We start from the raw sequence: 12856 nt of genomic DNA, 5'->3' as shown, positions 1-12856 counted from the left end.
ACTCCTTTCTCGTCCCCCTACCCGCCCCTCCCCACCCCACTCCACCCTCCTCCCCACGGCCCAAAATCACCGTCGCCACCCACCAGTTCACCCGCTATCCACCCCATCGCACAACCCCCGTCGCACATATCGCGCGATGCCGGCCGCATGGTCCCGCCGGAGGCCGCGACCGGCCTCCCGCGTCGCGTTCCTTCACGTCGCCCTCGCCCTTGCGGCCATCCTCGGCCACCTGCCCCTCGGGCGGTGCCAGGATTACGATGACTACGCCGACGGGAGCAGCGGCGGCCAAGGCGCATCCTCGTTGTTTGCCGGCGTCATCTATGACCGGCTTATGAACCTCACCGGCACCTTCGCCAAGGACATCGGCCAGCACCTGGATTTCTGTGTCCAGAACACGTAGGTTTGCTGACGCTTTTGCTTGTTCCACTGAATCGGTGGCGGTTTGGGTGAAGGGGTTTGATTCTGGAGGTGGTGATGTTGGTTCCAGGGATAAAGACTGGAATGAGGCGTTCAACTTCTCGTCGGATTTGAGTTTCTTGACGAATTGCATGAAGGAAACAAATGGTACGACGAGCTCTTCTTGATTCTGTTCTTATGTCAAACGAAAACACTCGTTTGGCAACGAGAGAAATAATCTAATTCGATACAATTTAAGACTTCAAATGCAATTAGGCAACTGAGGATGAATTTTGTGAAATACAAGCCAACAGCAGAAGATTTGGATGGAAGAGACTGACATTGTTTACAGGAATTTGCAGCTGAAGGCGAGCAAACCCTATTGTGGGGAAGGGCAATTAACCCTAACCTATTTTAATTGTTCAATACTTCAATTATTGGTTACTGGAATATGAAATTATGACCCATGCAAGTGAGAAATGGCTAAACTACTGCTTAGTTGTCAGTTCATATTGACAGAAACTTGGTAATCTGGCCTGAAAAAGGAAATATTGTATACGCTAACAATAATTAGATGGCTTGATAATAGAGTGAAGAAACTTGTTTGGATGTGCAAAAATTCAGGTGCATGCATGTCTAAGCAAGACTTGAGCATAATATCTTGGGTCTGTTTTATGGCAGCCAAGCGTAATGTGCCTTCTTAGATGAGATGGGAGTATTGATAGAAGATGCATTCTTGGTTAGCAACTGATGACACATCCAGGTTTTTAGATTCGGTGCTCCCTCAGCTGAACCCAATTCATTAAGGTTATGGTTGATAGACTCAACTTGAACGTGCATGAAGTTGGATGAGACCATGAATGGCATAATGCATTTTGATATTGTACTCTTTAAAGTTGAAGTATAATATCTGCTCGTAATGCACTCTCATTAGTGTATACAGAGAAGTTAGATTGATGACTATGCATATTAATCTGCATCTATTTCCTTAACATTAGACAGCATAAACAGAATAGAAAGGTATCATATTTTGTATTTTATGTTTAGATGGTATATAGTTATATGACTTTTAAGTGATTATACCTAAATTCCTCATGCTGTGCTTAATTGAATTGGCAGGGGATCTTTCTCGACGCATGTGCACAGCTGCAGAAATAAAGTTCTACTTCAGCAGTTTCTATGATAATGGTGGACAAAAGAATTATTTAAGACCTAATAAGAATTGCAACTTGACATCATGGGTGTCTGGATGTGAGCCAGGCTGGTCTTGCAGTGTTTCTGAAAATGAGAAAGTTAATCTGAAAGATTCCAAGGTTGTTCCTATCAGAGATGTCAATTGCCGCCCTTGTTGTGAGGGTTTCTTTTGTCCTCATGGTATCACTTGCATGATCCGTGAGTATCTTTGGTTTCTCTCTTGGATTCAAATATGTAACTTTGTTACTGTTATGCAGTTTATGATCATTATGGTACATTTGTTTAAGGTTTCATGATACTTGCTGGGTATTTTCAAGCAGCAATTCCTCTATTCTTTACTTGAATCTTTCATATCATAAGATCATACGTGGCATGGACTTAATGAGTCTTTCTAAATTTCCCTATTTCTGCTGTGTTTCTTCATTTCATTGCCTACTTTCTTTCACTTAAACATCAGAGTCAGACTTCTATATCTGAAACATGGAATTATTCATAGTTTTGCAAACCAAAATGTTTCATATTATGAAATGGTATAATATATAGTATGTGGCCTATTGTTGTTTATTGTTGACACTGAGCTATCTTGAGTGCCAAAGACTTTTAGGTCCTCAGCCAAAAATTTAAGATGCATAGATTGTTGAACAGTTGTTTCAATTTGCAGTTGAGCTGATGGCGACAGTGGTAGTCCTTTTTTTCATAGTCCATGTGTCTACAAGTTTTCGACCTAAGGTAGAACTGAGGGAGAACCCCCAGGTTCATTGCATACAAGTTTTTGACCTTTTTTTCATAGACGATGTGTCTACTTTTTATAAGGTCAACTACAGAACACACAAACTATATACTTTTGTTCTGATTTATCATTCTCTTATGTTTTAAAAAATCATGGAATTATTTAATCTTCTTTGTCTTGTTTCACAAGTCTACTGCTTTGTTAAGGAGTATACTTTCTCTCTTAAGAAAAAGGAAAAATAGAAAGAAAAAGAAACTGTGACTTCTCTTAAGTTTTAGCATTACTTGGTACTGCTTCTTAAATGTGTTCCTTCGTTTTCTGACTCTCTTTTCCTGCTTACCTGCTTTTTTACCTATTTCAAAAGAGTCAGAATTTATAAGAAAGTTCTTTAATTCCATTTTCTTTAATGATCTGTAGCTTGCCCATTAGGTGCATATTGTCCACTTGGAAAACTGAACAAAACTACTGGTGTCTGTGATCCGTAAGTTTATCCTGATCTTCTCAAATTCCTTCTGAATTCAGATTTATTCTTTTTCGAAAAATATTTATGTTTTAAAATTTAATATTAGATATATATTCAGGTATAATTACCAGCTGCCCCCTGGACAGCCTAACCATACCTGTGGGAGTGCTGATATGTGGGCAGATGTTGGAACTAGCAGTGAAATCTTCTGCCCAGCAGGATACTACTGTCCAAGCACTATACAGAAAATTTCTTGTAGTAGTGGGTATTGTTTCTCAATCCTACTTGTCTAATTTCCTATTCTCTAGCTATAAGTATAGTGAAAGAATACTTCTATTTTCTAAATCAATTATGCCTTGTAATGTTGTACTTTTGCAACTGATACCCATTGAAATGCTTTCTCAGATATTACTGCAGGAAGGGCTCTACTTCTCAAATGAGTAAGTTCCTTCTGGTGGTTTATTCATCTTTTTCTGCCAAATATTTCAGTATAAAATGATGATATGTATATGAGAGTAGATTCTTTATGACATTTCCTTTCTGGTTAAGTTGCTGTCTTGTTTGATGTCAAAGGTTTTTGTTCCATTCTACAATCTCCAGCATGTTGCGATTGGTGTTAAGTAAATTCATATATATGTATTACATGATGTGATAGGTCTTCATGGCTTCATGCACACAATAGTTGCATACTAGGGGATGGAACCCCTGATATACAGAGATATCCCCAGATGTCAAACAATCTGAGCTAGTTGACAATGGTAGCATAACATATTTCTTAATTTTATTATGAAGATCAATATCTCACAGTTAGCTGGTATTAGTAATCCCTTGCACCACATACTTCTTACACTTGCTTTCCATCTTATTTGTTCTTTGAAATAAGTATTATTCCCAACCATAAAACCTATGAAACCCCTCCCAGTGGTTGGTATCTACTTTTGTCTTAGAATAGTCCTTGTTTAGGGTTGTCCTGTCTGTGGTAGTATTGGGCTGGTTCAAGACCACATTGAATGGCTTGTTACAGTCTAGTCACCTATCTTATGACCACAAATAAGAAGGAAAATGCAAATGATATTTTGATCCGACATGTGCTAATGGTAAGATGCCAATATGGAAGATAGAATGAATACTGTTAGTACTTAAATATGTTCTATAATATGATACTATATATTTTCTTAATATCCAATTTTATTGAAGGAAAATTGATCATCCTAAACAAATTCCATGTGATGAACAAATAAGGGCCCATTAACATTAACTAATACACTATCACTTTAATTTTTGTAATGTATTATGCATGCGTGCTGTTTGATCATAATGTAAAAAATTTGGAGAATTGTTAAGGAGTGTTAAAAGCTAATGTATGTGTGACATTTGTATGCCATAGTTTGCGTTAAGATAAGATACATTGGATCGCTACCAGTAATATCTATTTTCTAGGGCCTAGTTGATTTTGATCATTTTGTCAAATTTTCTTGTTAGAAATAGGTGGCAATTAACTAGAATCAACTGAACTTAGCCAGGGTTGGCTGATTTTGACATTTATGTCCATTTTGACAATTGAAAGAAGAAAAAGGAGGTGCAGAAAGAGGTCCATCGGCATCACTGGCAGAGATACAATGGAAGAAGAATAGAGAAGAGGTGGGGTAAGGCAAAGTAATCTTGTGAATATGACTGAAACAGAGGAGTATACGTCATAATTTTTTGTTCATCTTTTGTTCCAACCACCATATCTGCCCTGTTATCATTGTTCTAATATTTACAGTGCACTACAGCATGAGATTGAGAGGAAAGGATATAAAAAGAAGAAATGGGAGAACAGGGATTAGGATGTCGTCAAGAGAAGAGAGATCTCATGGTATTCAAGATACCTAAATCCCATGGGTGTTCTTCAGTTAAAGCCCATTTCTTTTATCTTCATATTACATAACACATCACTTGGCATGGTGAATAGAGAAGCATTGAGACCATAGGAAGGCTCATCATTGTCTGCAGAATTGCAAGTGGATAAATTTTGGACTCTTTGTATGACATATATGGTAGTTAAAAATTATAATATTATCTTGGTATAAAAGCATTTATTTTCTAGAAATATATCAGTGTTACTTTTCTAATGAATTGTTCCACTTTATATTTGTTATTCTTTTTATTCAAACTCCATTGTTTCACTCTCAAGTTATCAAGTTTTCTGTGTGAAAACCCTAGATATTATGTTAATCAAGATAGAATCTCAAAAGTTACTAGTAGTGCAGACAAAGAAGAAATATTTTCAAGGCTTATACATAAATCACTAAAGTACAGGCTGTGTGCCTTGTTCGTTGAAATCAATCAAATGTAAACTGTTGGTCCTCAGACAGACCTTTATTCAGCACTGTTGTTAATGTATGCTGCCTTTCTTCATTTGAGAAGTTAAGCTGGGACCCTTTTTAATTTAATGTAACTTAAGCAGGATTTTCTTTTATTGAAGTTGTTATGCATTTACAGGGTGCTTTCAGAAAAGCTCTTGCCCACCAAATTCTTCAAATCAAGATATTACTATATTTGGAGCCTTACTGATGGTGAGCCTTATCTCAGACTAGTTTAAACTTTAAAATCTCCTATCAATGTCGTCCATCATAAGAAGGCCCTCAGCCTGTCTGTGCACATCAATTAAATAGGATGGTACAAAAATAATTCCTGGTTATAGTGTTCCATGAAAATATTGTTTCTTACACTGCACAATGCAAAGTTAGATCTACAACTGCTATGGTTAAAGAATTTCAGAGAAACCAATATTGTAAGTGCATCTGGATTGGCTATCACTAACCTTCTCCATTGATTCCTGTAGGTTGCATTAAGTCTACTGCTGTTAATTATATATAACTTCTCTGGCCAAATTCTCACCAGTCGAGAAAGAAAACAAGCAAAATCTAGGGAAGCTGCAGCAAGACATGCAAGAGAAACTGCCCAAGCTCGTGAAAGGTGGAAAACAGCCAAAGATGTTGCAAAGAAACATGCAGTTGGCCTTCAGACACAGTTATCTCGTACATTCTCTCGTAAAAAGTCTTCTCGGCCACCAGAGCCTCCAAAGAAAAAGGAACCTAGTAACCTTACTAAGATGATGCAATCACTAGAGGAGAATCCTGATACTTATGAAGGCTTCAATGTTGAAATAGGAGACAAGAATTTGAAGAAGAATATACCTAAAGGCAAACAAATGCATACTCGCAGTCAAATCTTCAAGTATGCATACGGCCAGATAGAGAAGGAAAAAGCCATGCAACAGCAAAACAAGAACTTAACATTTTCCGGAGTGATATCCATGGCCACTGATACTGAGATTAGAACTAGGCCTATGATCGAGGTTGCTTTCAAGGACCTCACCTTGACTCTGAAAGGGAGTAAAAAGAAACTACTGAGATCTATAACAGGAAAACTTATGCCTGGTCGTGTGGCTGCAGTGATGGGTCCATCTGGGGCGGGGAAGACTACGTTTCTGAGTGCCCTGGCTGGGAAGGCCACTGGCTGTGCTGTATCGGGTCACGTACTTATAAATGGGAAAGCAGAACCCATACGCGCATATAAAAAGATCATTGGTTTTGTGCCTCAGGATGATATTGTTCATGGAAATTTAACGGTGGAGGAGAATATTTGGTTCAGTGCTAGGTGCAGGTATAGAGACATTTTAATATAATTCTTTATTAGGATTCTCGTTCTCATTATCCTTTGTAAAGCTTTTGTTACACATCTTAAAAAAGACTAGAAAACATAATGATAAAAAAATTCCTTGCTATAAGTTCAACTAATCCTAGATGTAAGTTCAATATAGCATCAATTGTTCCTCAACATTCTTATTCTCCCAAACACCTCCTTATTTAGATATGTAGAGCAACCTCAGCAATCTGGGTGTGTACTTGCAAGTGATAGACAAACTCCTCTTTGTATTTTTCTCATTAGTTGAATGCCTTGTACTTGATATTAACTCTATCCCCTTGTCTCTTGTGTTGCAGACTTTCTGCAGAGATGTCGAAAGCTGATAAAGTTTTAGTTGTAGAAAGAGTTATCGAATCTTTAGGCCTGCAGGCAGTAAGGGAATCACTGGTCGGAACTGTAGAGAAACGTGGTATCTCTGGTGGACAAAGGAAAAGAGTGAATGTAGGTCTGGAAATGGTCATAGAACCATCTCTTTTGATATTGGATGAACCAACATCTGGTTTGGACAGTTCTTCATCTCAACTGTTACTTCGAGCTCTTTGCAGAGAGGCCCTTGAAGGGGTAAACATCTGCATGGTTGTTCACCAACCCAGGTTGTTTTAATATTCATGGCAATTTGAACTCATTTAACTTTTTGTAGCAAACTATGTAATTTTCCCAACACAATGATTAGAGAATCCACATAATAGTTAGTTTACTAATGAGGGGGAAAGGAAACAATTTTCCAGGTGCATACAATTAGGTTGGTTGTCAGCTGTCTCCAAGAAGACATTGCAAATTTTTTTTTTAAAAAAAAAACAATTAATGATACAAAATTTCTTCTGTTATTTGTTGCACATGTTGCTTTCTGTTCACCAAACATGCTGCATTCTTATTACATTCAGTTAAGCATACATTTGCCTTTATTTTTCAGCAACAATTTGTGCATGCCAGAAAATCTCAAAGAATGATAACGTTAACATCAAGAGAATAAAAACCTGCACTTTATCTTCAAGGCACAGACTGACTTTTCAAATTGTCATTCTGTCACCTGATTTGCTAAGAAATCTCAATCAGACATTATATTCTCAACAAATTCGTTCTAATTACCAGGAAACAGATTTTATGTCTTATTCTTGGAAATGTAAAACAACAATTTCTAGATCTGTTGCTTGTAGAATCAATTGCTACTTGGTAGGAATGAATAATTTGGAAAATTTTCTCTTGATTCAGCTATACATTGTTCAAGATGTTTGATGATTTGATACTTCTAGCAAAAGGAGGTCTGACAGTATATCATGGATCAGTGAAAAAGGTTGAAGAATACTTTTCAGGTTTAGGGATCAATGTCCCTGAACGTGTGAATCCTCCAGATTACTTCATTGATATTTTAGAAGGTATAGTAAAGCCAAGCACAAGTGCAGGTGTAAATTATAAAGAGTTGCCCCTGCGATGGATGCTTCACAATGGGTATGAAGTGCCCCGTGATATGCTACAGAATGCTGGTGACCTTGATGCATCGGTAAGGGGAACCGGAGGAAATCCTGCTGGCACTGCATCTGAGACACAATCAATCGCTGGAGAAGTATGGGATAATGTCAGGGATATTGTTGGACAAAGGCGAGATGAGTACGATTACAATTTCTCTAAATCCATGGATTTGTCTAACCGCAGAACTCCTGGTGTTCTCCGGCAATACAAGTATTTTCTAGGAAGGTAAAATGTACAGCCTATGTATATTTGACGTGCAATTTTATCATCATCGTATGACCAACTTACTGCTCCAGAATGTTACAATAGCTGCAATCTGTTCTATTGTAGAGTATTCACCTTATACCTTTGATGCTTATCTCTTCATGTTCAGGGTTGGCAAGCAGCGTCTTCGGGAAGCTAGAATACAAGGAGTCGATTTTCTTATCCTATGTCTTGCTGGTGTGTGCTTGGGAACACTTGCAAAAGTGAGCGATGAGACATTTGGTGCACTGGGTTACACGTACACTGTCATTGCAGTTTGTAAGTTGGAGACTGCTTAGTTTCAAACCTTTTGCTTCTGGAGGTTATATCATATGCTATGTATTTGTTAAAACTCATGGTTGATAACAAATGCATGGTAAGATCATTTCATTATTTTGTTAGGAATATTCTCTGTTGGATATTTGCTATTGTGCTGTGATGTATGTGAGTAAATATTCACAATCATCTTGAAATTTTGGCTATTTGCTGTTACATAATTGCTATTTTGATGACATAAGTGCCTTCACTAAGAATCTTGCTGGAAAGTTATTTTGCTTTGTAGCTTGACTAATTTAATTTAGTTAAAAATTTTCAAGTGTTCCTGATGCATTTCACAATCATTAAAAAATTTATGCATGCACACAATCCGAAGTCCAGGATACTGATATGAGTAAGCAGAACAAGACATTGCTAGCTTTTGAGCCAAGCCTAGAGCTTTGCTCTGCTCATAAATTAGTACCCAGGTTTATTGGTATAACAAATGCCAACTTGCTGATATGTAATGAATACAAAAAATATATTACTGCTGATTTTGTATGTGGTGATGGCAGAAAATCTAATTCAATAATTGCACTTAGATCTTTCAATTGAAAAAATGTATCTCAGGATTCCTTGACTCTACAAAATCATATAATTAGGAAAACATCAATTTGCTAAAATTATTCCTAAATCTAGATGTCAATGTATATGATGATTGCTATCAATTCAATTCATTTTGTTTTCTCTGAGAGATAAAGTTCATACCACAACAAACAATTGGTAGAAAATCAAATTTACTATTTGCTTACTTGACATGGTGTTCATAGTCACATTTTTAAAAAAGATGAAGGTGGTGGTGATTAGATTATCCATGTCTGTTTGGTTCCAGTTTAGTGCTTTTTGAAAGAAAAGCATAATTTATGTTACAGTTGACAGAAATGGAAAAGTAAGTAAAGATAATTGGAGTTTTAGAAAAGGGCATAAAGTCCAAGGACCAAATAAAGTGGAGCAGAAGTAAAGTTTATGCATTGAAGTTGCATAAATACTAAATTTGATATCTTCCTGATACTTCAGATCCTTAACTATAATAATGATCCTTTCCTAATAAAGGATATATTAGTGTATTTCGAGTTGGATAGCCAATGTAATCAGATAAATCAATTTGGTTAAATATCAAAATGATTATTGAAAAGAGATCTTAGGGTGTACCCAGTGAAAAGAGATCTTATCTATCATTACTTCCAACATATGGTGAGATCTGGACTTTATCTATATCTTATTAGACAATTGTGTTTATAAAACATTATGCTGGATTCCTTTAATTAGATGTAGTACAGGGGGATTATGCCTTTACAGTTTACACAATCACAAGTAAAATTTATCCACACAATGCAGCGATCCACAGATAGGCACCCATAGAAGCATGCAATGAAATTTTGACATGTTTGCATTTGTACCAAAGAAAAAATTTCCAGTTCATGTTTTGTAACTACCTTACAAATAAATTTTCTTTTGCATTGCTTCTTTGAGTTGTGCACAAGTTCAATGGAGGCCCAATTTTCTTTTACATGTACTATAATGGTTGTTCGTCGCACAGGAAATAATTATTATGTTATCTAGTGCTTTATTTTGCTGTTTAAATCATTCTTACAATTCTTTACATTAGAACTCTTTGATTATACTTCTGTAAGTTATAGTCAAAGATATAATTTCCCTGGCTAATTTTCTTAGAACTCTACAACCTTACTTTAAGATGTGATATTCATTGTATATGTTAAATTACTGTCAGAGGATTCACTATTATGGAATATCTTGGTAGTTCTTTTGTCTTACTAAACGAACTGATATGTTTAGTCAAATGTTTCTGGTCTTCATAGTGAATAAATGTGTGCTTCACATTACCCAATATGTCTTTCATTCTTTAAGACCAAAATCAAGGATAAATTTCATGAACTAGTTGGTATTTGTCAATGTTATCTTGTGTAATATGATGCATATAGCACACCTATAAAACTTGTTTACAGTTATATTGATGTTATATTGCAGCTCTCTTGTGCAAGATTGGAGCATTGAGATCGTTCTCACTTGAAAGGTTGCATTATTGGAGAGAAAGAGCATCTGGCATGAGTTCACTGGCTTATTTTCTGTCAAGAGATACAATCGATCATTTCACTACAATAATCAAACCAATTGTTTATCTTTCTATGTTCTACTTCTTCAACAATCCAAGGTCATCAATTCTAGACAACTACATCATCTTAGTGGCACTTGTTTATTGTGTGACTGGAATTGGGTATGCTTTTGCAATCTTCTTTCAGCCAGGTTCAGCACAACTGGTGTGTTCCATTTCAGAATTGATCACCTTCCTGTCTATTTAGATCATAAGCCTTCATGATCCCTGTTGGCTTGGTTTTCTGTTGTTTGTATAATTTTGCCTAATTGTTATGTTTCATGCTGCAGTGGTCTGTGCTACTACCTGTTGTCTTAACTCTCCTGGCAACTCAACAGAAAACTTCAAAATTCCTGGCAAATTTATGCTACACAAAGTGGGCCCTGGAAGCATTTGTTATTGCAAATGCTGAAAGGTATGCTTAAACAATCCTCTAGATATAAGTTCATGAAGCGTATGAGTGATTTCTTTCTGTTGTATGCCAACTAGATTGGAACATTGTACACATATGCAGAGCACCACAAAAACAAGATAGCAACAATTGTAAATAAGCATTGCCTAGAAAACCTATTCAAACATGAAATAAAAAATGACTGCTGAGCAGCTATCTTTAATAATAAATATATTAACTTGCAACAGTGTTTAAATCTTTTCTTAATGTTTGGTACTACCAGTTACCTCTCGATGTACAAATATTTACAAAATTCTGCATTTGGTCCTTGTATCATGCTCAAATTTATATAACCCACTAAATCTTCTATTGTGTTTTTATTTTTTCTTTATGACAGCTGGCTTTATGCATTCAATTCCAGTATCTTGATCTCTTTTCTCAACCTTCTCTCAAGTCATTGATTGATCTCATGCATAAAGGAAAGCTAGGTCCAAATATTGATCATGTAATTGGTTTGCATCATTTTTCTTTATCTGTGCATGACTGTGTGGCACTAATTGGCACCCCCATTTTGCTGACATCTGTGTACTGTGCTAATAATGGCTTTAGATGCCTAGATTCATGATTCTTGCTTTTCCCTCAATGTGCTATTTTTTGGGATATTACGATTATGATATTTGTCTTGCTAAAATGAATTTGAAGGTAGGGATTTTTCTCATGAACATGAACTAGAATCACTAGTGCATGAGTGGTATATACTGTGCCTTTTATCTGACTTGTTAATATATTTTTATTTATATCGTCATATCCCATAAGAAAAGAAAGAACATCAACACAAAAGAAATCTATAAATATGACAATCAGCTTGCTTTGCCACTAGCCAATGATGTCTGACGGATAGCTTCCGTGACACTAAACTTTCTGTTGCAGGTATTCTGGAGTATGGTTGGTAACTCGTTGCGGTTCACTTATCAAAAATGGATACAATATTGGTGACTGGGGTTTGTGTATAATTGTTCTAGCTGTTTATGGCATAGTTTTCCGCTGCATTGCCTTCTTCTGTATGGTGACTTTCCAAAAGCATTGAGTCATACAAATCTTTCACTAGTTTTGTTCATATGAGCCACAATCAATTTTGATACGCACCGCAAATTGGGAAATGTACAAAATTATGAACATATCTCAATCTGGATCATAATCTTTCAAGCTCCAACAGAAAAGTTTTTTGGTATGCACAACAAAGTATTAGAACATTGATGATTGTTTTTTTACTATTATTATTATTGGACTCATAATGTTGTTCTAGGCTACTTAAACACATGAGAAAATAGGCATGCATCTTGATCATGCCAGTTCTAGTATCTAGAAGCTTCCAGAATTCAGTTCATGGATCAAATAATAAGTCTGACCTTCTAGAACCACATGAAAGGTGGACATGAACTCATCTATGTAACTCACATGATTCATCTTCCATTTTTTAAAGCATGTAAGAGGAAGACAGTTGCCAAAGCACCTTTTTATTGACCTAGACATGAGTCATGAATCCTCTTCGTAGGTCAATAATAAAGGTGCTGTTCATGAACAATGACACCGACACACAGCTCCAAGTCATACAAATTGCAATGTGGCCCATGTTATTTTGTTCAAGTTGAGCATTTCCACCTGTAGATTCTCTTCGATTTCACCGCACATATTTCATTGTCAAATCAGTTCTGCTTAAGTTTGACTGCAAGAATGCCATGCATGTGAGCAAATGTTAATATAAATCACAGGAGAGAGAGAGAGAGAGAGAGAGAGATCCAAAGTTGTCACAGAATAGCTGGACCTGTATGTTCAGATGACAGTAGA

General features: G+C 36.4%; 1 protein-coding gene across 1 annotated transcript; it reads left to right on the top strand.

Moving 5' to 3' along the window:
* Positions 1–47: 47 nt before the first annotated feature.
* LOC135635231 (ABC transporter G family member 28-like) lies at positions 48–12151 on the top strand. The gene is made up of 14 exons (XM_065146182.1): positions 48–396; positions 488–564; positions 1516–1788; positions 2738–2801; positions 2902–3048; positions 3189–3223; positions 5268–5341; positions 5611–6434; positions 6773–7069; positions 7689–8171; positions 8320–8468; positions 10494–10783; positions 10908–11032; positions 11939–12151. Exons 1-14 carry the CDS (start codon positions 137–139, stop codon positions 12093–12095), a joined length of 3255 nt encoding a protein of 1084 aa, XP_065002254.1. The 5' UTR covers positions 48–136; the 3' UTR covers positions 12096–12151.
* The last annotated feature ends 705 nt before the right edge of the window (positions 12152–12856 follow it).

Source organism: Musa acuminata, chromosome BXJ3-4 (assembly GCF_036884655.1).
Source record: "Musa acuminata AAA Group cultivar baxijiao chromosome BXJ3-4, Cavendish_Baxijiao_AAA, whole genome shotgun sequence".
NCBI classification, from domain to species: Eukaryota; Viridiplantae; Streptophyta; class Magnoliopsida; order Zingiberales; family Musaceae; genus Musa; species Musa acuminata.
Note: the sequence above shows the minus strand (reverse complement) of the source record. Positions and strands in the feature narration are given on the sequence as shown.

Bases quoted from the DNA above. Each gene is read 5' to 3' on its own strand.
- LOC135635231 (XM_065146182.1), top strand. From the start codon at position 137: ATGCCGGCCGCATGGTCCCGCCGGAGGCCGCGACCGGCCTCCCGCGTC. The intron at 565-1,515 runs GTACGACGAGCT...TTGAATTGGCAG, and splicing joins TTGCATGAAGGAAACAAATG to GGGATCTTTCTCGACGCATG. The intron at 6,435-6,772 runs GTATAGAGACAT...CTTGTGTTGCAG, and splicing joins TGGTTCAGTGCTAGGTGCAG to ACTTTCTGCAGAGATGTCGA.